This window comes from Vulpes lagopus, chromosome 5, assembly GCF_018345385.1.
Source record: "Vulpes lagopus strain Blue_001 chromosome 5, ASM1834538v1, whole genome shotgun sequence".
In the NCBI taxonomy this organism is placed as follows: Eukaryota; Metazoa; Chordata; class Mammalia; order Carnivora; family Canidae; genus Vulpes; species Vulpes lagopus.
The window spans coordinates 4,530,470-4,540,911 of NC_054828.1; the positions used below are offsets into that span (position 1 = coordinate 4,530,470).

General features: G+C 58.8%; 1 protein-coding gene across 1 annotated transcript; it reads right to left on the reverse strand.

The window, feature by feature from the left end:
* Window positions 1–292: 292 nt before the first annotated feature.
* Window positions 293–8,287, reverse strand: UPK3A (uroplakin 3A). Its single transcript, XM_041757293.1, has 6 exons — window positions 8,194–8,287; window positions 7,112–7,267; window positions 5,564–5,843; window positions 3,956–4,038; window positions 2,246–2,378; window positions 293–558 (listed from the first exon to the last, which is right to left on the reverse strand). The coding sequence occupies exons 1-6, from the start codon at window positions 8,243–8,245 to the stop codon at window positions 396–398; spliced, it is 867 nt and encodes a 288-aa protein (XP_041613227.1). The 5' UTR covers window positions 8,246–8,287; the 3' UTR covers window positions 293–395.
* Between the last annotated feature and the right edge of the window lie 2,155 nt (window positions 8,288–10,442).

Genomic DNA, 10,442 nt, shown 5'->3' on the forward strand with positions numbered 1-10,442 from the left:
GCAGGGAGCTCGATGGGGACTCGATCCCAGGACTGATCCCGGGACTCCAGGATCAGGCCCGGGCAGAAGGCCACACTACACCGCTGCCCCAACCCCTGCCCCCGGGGGCTGCCCATCCCGGGTTTTCCTAACCCTCCCCACCTCCACGACTGCAAATGAACCCGCGCTCCGCCCCCCAGAGATACAACCCAACCCCTCCCTATGACATTGGCTCATTCATTCATTCCTTTATCCTCTTATTCATTCATTTGGCAAATCTCTATTGAACTCAGAATCTTGGGGAGACTTTATTAGAGGCCTTCCTGCACGCAGGACCAACGTGCTCTGTTTCTCCGAGGCTGGGGTCAGGGTGCAGGCACCTGCTGCCCACACCCCCCTAGGTGAGGAGCCCGGGCTCAGTCCTGCAGCTTGCTGGTGTACACCTCAGCCCTGTCCAGCGGCGGCCCCCGGTTCACAGACGTGTACACAGCCTCTGAGGTCCCCAGGGACCGGGGGACAGCCTCCTGCGTGATCTGGGAGTCGTGAGTCCTCGTTTCCTGGTCAGAGCTGCCCGTGTCCCTGACCAAGCAGATGGAGAGGGCGAGGGTTAGGGGCACAGAGAGCAACCCTAAACCCCTCCGGCTGGCGGAGCCCTTCACCCTAGACGCTGTTTTCACCCGCGTCACCCTAGGCGTGCACTCAGTAGACCAGTGTTTGCAGAGCACTCACTGTGCACCAAGCCCTGAGATGCGGGAGTGCAGGGGGCGGGGGGCACCCTTTGCAACTGGGTGAACAGTCTACAGATCTTAGCAGGAGCTGGACACGGTGGAGGCTGTGGTCCCAAATCCCCAAAGAGCTACGACTGTGTGGGGAAACGGGCCACAGCAAAGAATGACCAGATGGAATGGACAAGTCTGGGTGGGAGCCCCCAGAAGGCTTCCTGGAGGAGGGGACCCTGCATAGCCTGAGGAGAGAGGGTAGAGAAAGGCATTCCAGGCATGTGAGAGGAAGGGCTGAGAGTGTCTGGGGCAACCGTGGGCACTTGGGTGGAGCTGGTGGGGGCGGGGGACTGAGGAGGGCTCAGTGGAGGAGCCAGGCCCTCCTCAGGTAACAGGACCTTTGGTGCCAGATTAACCCGTTGCCCAAAAGGAGGGAGGGACATGACCCCGTCCTGCCCTGCCGGCTCCCAGGCCAGACAGACCAGACTCCTGGCGGCTAATCTTACCTATTGTTTGTGTTTTTATTGACTTAACCATGGTGGGGGGGCACCTGATTTGCAAGTTCCCTGCCCCTGACTCCATCCCCCACCCCCCTCCAGCCCCCGTGGCTTTTTCCACCCAGCTAATTTCTGCATCCACTGAACTTCACCTACTCCAAGCTTTTCCATCTGCTCCCCCCACCCACACGGGACAGGCACCCCTCTCCATCTCCAAAGCCTCCCGGGGGCTCCCTCCCTCTCAATGAGAGGACTTGACAAGTCATAGGACTTTACAAGTCATCTCTGTCCCGAAGAGACCTCGCTCCTGCTGCTCCTTCCTCCAGGAAGCCCACCCTGGTAGTCCCAGCAGGATTTCCTCAGCCTCCTCTGGATTCCCATGGCACCTGCTGGCGCCTCGCTTCAGCCCCGTGCCACTTGCCCAGGATTGGTGGATCGTGTGCACACCTGACTTCCCACCAGGCAGCCTGTTAGCTGCTCCAGACACCCACAGGGGACCTCCAGTCCTGATCCAAACGGACACACGTCAGGGCTGTCAGTAGCACCAGGAGCCCAAGCTCCGGTCCCAGCTGTTTTAACTGGCCATGTGACCCAGGGCCACCCTTCCCCTATTCTGGCCTCAGTTTCCCCACGAGTCTAGCCAGGGGGTGGATTATGACAATGAACCCTAATACTTGTGGAGTATCCAGGTGCCGCCCTACAAACTCCGTGGGGATTATGCCGCTGACCGGTCATGACTCCACAGGGAGAATAATGGTTTTTAGCACCCCCCCTTTCCCAGATGGGGACATTGAGGCATGGGAGACGTGTGGGAGCTGCGACCTGCCCACAAAGTCCTGCTGCTGGGTCCCCCCGCCCGGCTGAACGACTCCACCGTGGACACCCCAGAACGCTGCTCCCCTCTCACCGGACCCCACCCCAGCCCAGGGTGGAAGGTGGCTCCCTTGCCTTCTGGGCTCCCCCCTCCCCCACCTCAGAAGACCCTGTGGGTGGGGTGCGCCCAGTGCCCCCAGTGCCCCCAGTCTGGGCCTCCAGCCGGCAGGTACTCACAAAAGGCTGAGGACAACGGCTCCGGCAAAGGCGACCAGCAGGAAAAAGGGCAGGGAGCCCAGGATGGACGTGATGACGATCATGCCCCCGCTCCGCCGGCCTGGCCACGTGTCAATCGCCGCATACGGGGTGGCTAACAGGACATGGGCCCACTTAGTCCCCAGACACGGCACCCCTCAGCCTTCTCCCAGGGACACACGCGCCCCCCCACCCGGCCGGGCAGCCATGGGTCTTGGGATGAAGGGGGACCCCGGTCAGTGTCTGTGTCCCCCCTGCGCAGCCCCGAGATGCAGTCCCCTTGCTTGCCCCTCCCTGGCTCATCTCCTTTCTCCCTAATTGTCTTTCTGCGTAATTTTCAATTACAAACTAAACCCTTCTGGTGAAATGGAAGGGACGCAGATTATAAGTGATTCAGGATGGAACAAGGGCCCGGGCTAAGGGGCCAAGTGCACCTCAGCTTCCCCTCGGCTCTGGCCCGCGTCACCCTTTGGAACTACACGAACTCTTCATAGGTCCTCCTGCGAGCCGGCCGCTTCACAGCCACTGTCCCTCGCACACCTGACAAGACCCCTGCTCTGCAGATCGCTCACTGCAGCCGAGGGAGGCTGGGCTCCTGTTCAAGGGCACCCGGAACCCAGACCCAAGTCTACGGGGCTGGGTGGTCCCAGAGGGCACGCTGTCCCAAGCTGACCTCCTGCCCTGCCCAAGAAGAGCTGGGCCTAGCGCTTCTGTCTGCATTGCTCCAAGGAACCCTGAGGGGACGCAGAGCAAGGGCTTTTCTCCCCACTTCTCAGATGTGGAGACTGAGGTCCTGACGGGTTCACAGAGCGGTGAGATGCAGGGGCTGGGCTTGAACTCAGCACCCTCGGTCCCAGGGCAGGGAGACTTCGATGCACTGATGTGCCATGGGAAGGATGGGTGGGGGGCCACCCCAGCCACACCCCACCCTAGCCCTGTGACCTCAAGCAAGCTTTCTGAGCCACTGCAGACCCTGGAAGCTTACCAAGGGGGTCGGGGGTCTGAGGAGGTTTTATGCTGAGCTGTCAAGTGTCAACTTGGGCACCAAGGTGTGGGGGCTGGGGCTCTAACGTTAGGGTCAGGTGCTGTCAAGATTACCCTGGGAAATCTCCTCTGCTGCCCCTCTGCTTCAGCAGACACGATTCTGTGTCTAAACCTCAGATGCATGTTGAGAACCCGGATGGAGGCTTGAGGAGGGACAGGGCAGGACCACAGGCCGCCGCCTGGGCCCCTGAGCTCCCTGGCCTTTAGGAGGCCTGCCGAGTCTCCAGAGAACAGGGTGGAGAGGTGGGTGGCACTCTGGCTGCCTCCCCTGCTCGCCCCCTGCACCAAGTCCTCGCCTCCGGACCCATCTGGAACCATCTGGAACCATCTGACGTGGCTGTGAGGTCTCCACAAAGGGGCAGGCTGGGATGGAAATGCGGGATAGATCCCCTGCCGCTTGGAGGCAAAAGCCTTGACTATGGTCCTGCCATCATGCCAGCCCATCTTTCCCCTGCCTCTGCCGACACCTGGCCCCAGGGGAGGGAGACGAGGGCAGGTGGGGGGTCTCGAGTCAAACCACTTTAGGTTGCCTTTTCCTCATCAGCCCACTAGCCTGCCTGTGTCTGGGGGTACTTTGCTGAGCGACGGCCTGAGGGTGTGTCCCACGTCCCCCTGAGGGTCGCCCCCCAGCCCAGCCCTGCCACTCACGCCAGTTGGTGCGGATGGGGTCGGACCACAGGGTCTGGTCCTGCACCAAGCCCGTGGACATATTGACAAGGACGTACTTGAACCTGTAAGGAGACAGAGAGAGGGGGACATCTAAGCATCCCGTGCGCCCCGGCCAGAGGCAGGCGGAGGGATCAGGATGGGGTTGGGGGGGCAGAAGAGGTCCTTTTAGGAGATGGAAGCGTAGACGGCTACAAGGTGGGCTCCGGGCCACAGGACAGTGCTGGACTTGGCATTGGGGCCCTTGCCCCCTACTCCTGCCCCTGGACTTTTTCCACAAAGCCTTCAGGGTCAGTGGCCCTCCTCGCAGCTCGCCCTCCAGGGCCCCCCTGTTTGTTTCTCTGTTATCTACAGGATGAGTGTAGCATTTTGGCTGACCCATTTGTCCTCATGGAGTTCCTGCCTTCCTCCCAGCCTGGTCCTTGGTATCACAAAAGGGACTTAAAAAACAAACAAAAGAAGGAATAGTATTCATTCCCAACCCAACTGCCTTGAGACAGGACTACACATTTATATAGAAATTCCAATCCAGTGCCACTAACCATAATGAAAGATCAGCACAAAATTTCCAGAGCCCACCTGAAGCCTCCTACACAGTCAGCTAAAAATCATGGATAGTCTGAGAACTAAAAAAGTGACAGCCTCTTGTATGATGTTAAAAAAAAAAAAAAAGATGACCCTTAAAATCTCTACAACCTCCAGTGTTTTGCTTAATCTCCTATTTCTCTGGGTTTGAAGAGAATTCAAGAGGCCAGGATATGTGCCTCGAGTTCCCCAGGTAGGAGGCTCAGGGATGTAGGTGGAAGGGGGGTGGTTTCCCTCATTAAGAACAAGGTTGGAGGTAGGGGAGAGGACACCGAGGCTTCTGTCCGGCCCTGTGGTTGAGGCCGAAGGAGACGCCAGCCTTCTGACAGGATGGCCGGCAGGGTGGTCTGGGCCCCGAACGCACCTAGCAGGTGCAGAGTCTCGGGCCTGGGCGCTTCCATGGTTACAGGAGTGGGGGTACCCGAGGCTCTGGCATAGGCGGGACCCCACGACCATGGATCAGGGCTGAGCCCCCAGCTCCGCACGGAGAAGAAACAAGTGTGGAAAAGAATCAGGGACGTGCTGTGGTCAGGAGAGGGGGGCACAGAGGATATGTCAGAAGGAGGCAGGAAAAGGCAGAGGATGGGCTGGTAGCAGGAAAAGCCTTCAACGGGGCTGGGGCTCTCATTCATGTGGGGCCACTGCTTTTCAGGCAGGGACCCATCCTCTCTCCAGACCAGCTAGTCCCTGTTGAATGAAGTGGATTGGGAAGGAGCTGCCACAGGTGATGAGCCAGGACCAGGTGCTGGATTTGCAGAGCTGGGTACAAAATGGAAATGCAGGCCCCGTGGTTAAAAAAAAAAAAAAAAAAAAAAAAAGAATTTCAAGGTGACAACAGCAGAGGATTAAGCCAAGCAGCCAAGCAGAGGTCCTTCTGAGCCCAGGGGTCCTGGCCTGGTCACACGGCCTTTCAGGAGACCAGGCACAAGACATGTGGCCTCGCACACCTCCCCCTCCTGGGCCTTCCCGAGGCGGGGCCAGGGCAGCGCTGCCTCTCGCACCCACCTGTACTCCGTGGCTGCTGACAGGGGCGCGTTGCAGAGACCCCCGAAGTTGGGGTCTGACAGGCAGGTCCCGTTGGCGCCCACCCTGACGAGGTACGCGTTCAGGATTTCCGAGGCCCGGGCCACATCCCCCACGGCGTCCAAGCTGGGCAGGTCACCGCAGGGGATCAGGCCAAAGGCCACGGCCTTATAGGGGCCTGTCCTCCCTCCCTCTGTCTGCTGGACCGTGGAGCTCAGCGGGGCCCTGGCGCCGTCCTGCACCGAGGCGTTCCTGGAGCTGGCTGTAGGGGCAGGGGCAGGGGCAGGAGTCAGGCCGCCCCAGCTCAAAGGTACTCACTCAGCCAGTCACCCAGCACTGCCGCACATCCTCTGGGGGTCCCAGGCGGGGGTAGGGTCCCTCAGGGGCTCCCTCAGAGCACCCCCGACTTAGGGCAAGAGCACCCCCTCTTCCTACAGGCCTGTAAGATCTCACAGGTCCTCCTACTCCAGCAGACTTCTGTCATTCTCCCCTGAGACCACTGGATCCTCTTCTTCTTCTTTTTTAAGATTTATTTATTTATGGAGACAGAGCTTGAGCGAGTGTAGTGGCAAGGGGCAGAGGGAGAAAGTCTCCAGCAGATTCCGCGCTGAGCACAGAGCCTAACACGGGGCTCGATCTCACACCCCTGCGATCATGACCTGAGCTGAAACCAAGAGTCTGTTGCTCCCCCCACTGCACCACCCAGGCGCCCCTAGATCTTCTCTTCTGTAAAATGAGAAGGGGGGTCATATGGTTCAGGGGGAATAGTGTGGAGGTGCACAGACCTATGCTGGGTCCTAGGCCACTTCCTGACTTGCTGGGTGACTTTGGACAATGCACTCTACCTCTCTGGACCCCGTCTGTGAAATGGGAGAGAAACACCCCACTGTGTGCATGGATTGGGCACAGGCCCAGGTGACGGCTCTGAATGAGCTGCTGTAAAAGACTGGCTGCCAGGAACGTAAGAGGTGGTCCCTGGGAAGCCCAGGATTGCTCTGGTGACTGGGCAGGGGCCGGCCTGGAGCATGCGGGTCCCAGTGCATGGTTCCCCTCACCAACGTCAGTTGCGACCCACCGGGGGAAGCACGGGGAAGCGCTGGGGTCTGAGGGGCCACAGAGATCTGGGTTTGCTTCCCAGCCTGGGAGCTCCTAGGAGCCATCCTGTCTCCGTGAGCCTAGGTCCCTCGCTCTGAGATGGGCATCAGCTCTGTGATGGGACAGTTGTCTTGCGGGCTGGTTGTCAACATTCACTCCAAGGCATGTGAAGCCCTGAGCATGATGTATGTGCTCAGTGACTGGCACTGTCTTTACTTCTCCACCTGCCCGACATCTCTCCAAGGGCAAGCACGGATGTGTGACGGTAGCACGCAGCCCAGGGCTGGCACACGGCAGGCACTGGTGGCCGTCGGTGAGGTCCCCGGGGGTAGCTGAATGACAGAGCTAGAGTGTCCCCCGAGCTGCCCCCTCTCCACCTCCCCGCAGACAGGCCGAAGCCCCCTTCAGCACCGCCCAAGGGAAGCAAACCCTCACCGAGGTTGACCAGGACATAGAGGTAGATCTCATAGGTGCCATTGAGGGTCGCCGCGCTGTCAAACATGCACAGAGGCTTTTCCAAGGCCACAGTAGTGAGGGTGGGGTTGTTGGTGGCAAAGGTCATGCTGGCCAGTTGGGGCTGGAGGTTCACACCTATAGGAGGCAGGGAGGACAGGCACTGACCCCCGGTAGAACTGTCCACACCCATGGGCACGCTCTGCCCCCCGCCCCAGTCTGCATACCATTATTGGGCGTGGCAGGCCCTGGGGCTCACCCTGCCTGTGGCCCATCTCAAGAATTTGTCTCAGTCACAAGCGGCACCCCTGCCCCTACCAGCTGTCCCTCCAGAAACCAAGCAGTCTGGCCTAACGGCTGCCCTCTCTCCCCACACACAGACAGTTGCCAAGAACCCCCCTGCCTCCCCAGGCATCTCTTCACCCAGTCAGCCCAGTCTGGGAATTCCACTCTCTTGACTTGGACCCCAGAAACAAGCCCCCCTTCCCAAGTCTTCTGCTCCCTAACGGGCACATCTGACCCTGTCACTCTCCTGCTAGGCCCCTTCTGGGGCTCGCCCACTGCATTGGAAGGGCCTCCAGCGCAGTCCGGCTTCTCTGGAGAGGCATCATAGTCCAGAAGCTCTGGGCTCTGCCTCCCTGGGTGCCCAGGCTCACCCCAAAGCACACCCCACCCCATCCCATGCTCCAGCCAGGCTGATGGACCCCGGTGGGGAGGTTCCCAGGATAGACCACACTGCCTCACTCTTGAACTTGCCCAGCTGCCTCTTCCCCTGAAATGTCCTGGCACCTCCAGGGTCTAGTCCAGCCCCTTCTCTGCTCCCCGGCAGACCCTGTGTGTGTCACAGGGTCCATCCCAGGAATCTGATCCGTGAGCCCTGGAATCCCCCACCCAAGGGAGCTCATTAAACAGTGCTGTCTTTATTATTAATATCCGATGCCCAGGGCCTGCCCAGGGCTTGGCATAGAGGGAGTTCCCAGGGCTGCGCTCCATCCCTGCGCTCAGGACCGTGGGGCGGCTGCCCGCCCTCCCGGGGCACGACCCGCTGTCCCTTCCCCGCTTACCCACGCCCAGCCGCAGGCCGCCGAGGGCCAGCAGGGCCCAGAGCGGGGGCATCGCCCTGAAGAAGCCGCGGGAGCGCGGGCCGGCTGGGGGGCCCGGAGAGCCCAGCGCCTCTCGGCGTCCGCGCACCTGGCGGCCCGGCCTCCCTCGGCGCGCCCCGCCCCCCGTCCGCGCTGACCAATCCCCGGGCTCCTTGTGGCCTATTTGCATACGCACCGCCCCCGTCCACCCGCACCTGGCGGCCCGGCCTCCCTCGGCGCGCCCCGCCCCCCGGCCGCGCTGACCAATCCCCGGGCTCCTCGCGGCCTATTTGCATACGCGCCGCCCCCGTTCCCTGACCGCGAGGTGCCCCCGGAGACTCACTCACACCTGTCGGACCTTCCCTCCCTTCGACCCCGCGCGCCTTTACCGAAGCGCCTACTGTGTGCACAGGCTCAGGCGGCGCTTTCACAGCCTAATCAGACCTCGAGGGCGGCGGGGGGACGAGACATCCCCTCTCTGGGCCGCCGTGTCCACACTGGGAAATGGGGCGCTAATTCCTACAGCTATTTATGGAGACCCTACTAAGTGCCAGGTACTGGCTGGGCTCTGGTGGAGATAGTTGCAACAGGTTCATCAGAGAAAGTGCTGTCATGGAAACCTTGAGGTCCCGGGCCTGGGAGCTATCTGGATGCGCCAGGGTGACCCTTTGTTTTGTTGTTGTTGTTGTTGTTTAAAGATTTTATTTATTTATTCATAAGAGACACACAGAGAGAGGCAGAGACGCAGGCAGAGGGAGAAGCAGGCTCTACACAGGGAGCCCAATATGGGACTCGATCCCAGGACTCTGGGATCACGCCTGGGCCAAAGGCAGGTGCTAAACCACTGAGCCACCCAGGCGACTTCGGGGTGACCCTTTGTGGTCACAGGTGCAAGGCCAGGGCTCCTCAGGGACTCCCGAAACGCCCAGATTGGAGGAGCACAGTCCTGCTGCCCAGCCTGGGCTATTTATTTCAAAAGGCTTGCTTCCCATGGAGCATTTGAAAACAGTGCTGTGGGCTTCACCTGGTCTAGATGGTTCCTTCCAGAGTCAGGAATGGTAGTTTTCCGCAAGAGTACCTTAAATACTATATTTTACATTTAAGACATAAGTCAACAAGGATGGGAAAAAACTAGAATTAGAAACCAACAGAAAGTAAGGAATTCAGACACAATCCTGTGCAAAAAAAATAGTGTCTAAGAGACTGGAAAGCTTGTCTGACTACACTCCCTTAGAGAGAGCTTTCTGAGGGCAAAGGGAACTCCTGCAGAACCCTGTTCTGCAGGAGCCAGGCAGAGGGGAGGGCGGAGCAGTTCTGTAGCAACTGGGTGTATCCTAGAACTGGGGTCAGGACCCAGGTCCTCACTATGGGATGAAGGAGATTTGGAAGGGAGGAAGAAGAACTCTCGGAGGTGTGGGGAGTTTTCTAAGATTATTTATTTATTTATTTATTTATTTGAGAGCCGGCTGCTCAAAAGCACATGAGCAGGGGAAGGGGCAAAGGGAGAGAGAGGAGCAGACGCCCCGCTGAGCAGGGACCCCCCCCCCCACAGTCCAGGGGCTCCATCTGGGCCCTGGTTTCATGACCTGAGCTGAAGGTGGACACCCCCCAACCCCCAGATACCCCCTGGAGTTTTGAATTAGTAGCATTGTTAGGACAAAATAACAGCCCCCTAGTGCTACCTACTGAAGTGACTCCTAAGTGACAGGAGCCCACTTAGCACCCTGCATCCTGAAACAGCATTCCCCAGTAAAGGGCATCTGGGCCTTTTAGGTGACTCTGGGGCTGGGATGGGGAATGTCAAGAGGATCCTGGAATCTGGAGGAGTATTGGAAGATGATGGAGTTATGTCCAAGGTACTGGCCCAGACTTTCCAACAGCCCAATGGAAAGTTTGTGCACAAAATAAATAGTGGAAGCAACATATTTAGCCCATTGGGTGAAACACGAATCCATGAGTCAATACTGGCACTTTAAGAAAAGTTGCAAAAGAGAACATTTTCCTTCAAAGAAGAAAACGAACTAATAAATGTACAAGGAATGACAAAACAAAAATCGTCATTTGCAAACCTCCTGGTAATAATGGATTATGGGAAAGAATCCTCTCAATGTTAAAACCACTGATGAAAGATTTTTAAGGAACAAGATGTGTGGGAATCTGGGGGCGTCAAGTTAGTGAAGTAATTGAACCTAAGGTCACCAGGAATGGGGTGGGCTGACCTCATGTGCTTC

Bases quoted from the DNA above. Each gene is read 5' to 3' on its own strand.
- UPK3A (XM_041757293.1), bottom strand. From the start codon at position 8,245: ATGCCCCCGCTCTGGGCCCTGCTGGCCCTCGGCGGCCTGCGGCTGGGC. The intron at 7,268-8,193 runs GTAAGCGGGGAA...TGCCTCCTATAG, and splicing joins CGGCCTGCGGCTGGGCGTGG to GTGTGAACCTCCAGCCCCAA. The intron at 4,039-5,563 runs GTGGGTGCGAGA...GTCTCCTTACAG, and splicing joins TCAGCAGCCACGGAGTACAG to GTTCAAGTACGTCCTTGTCA.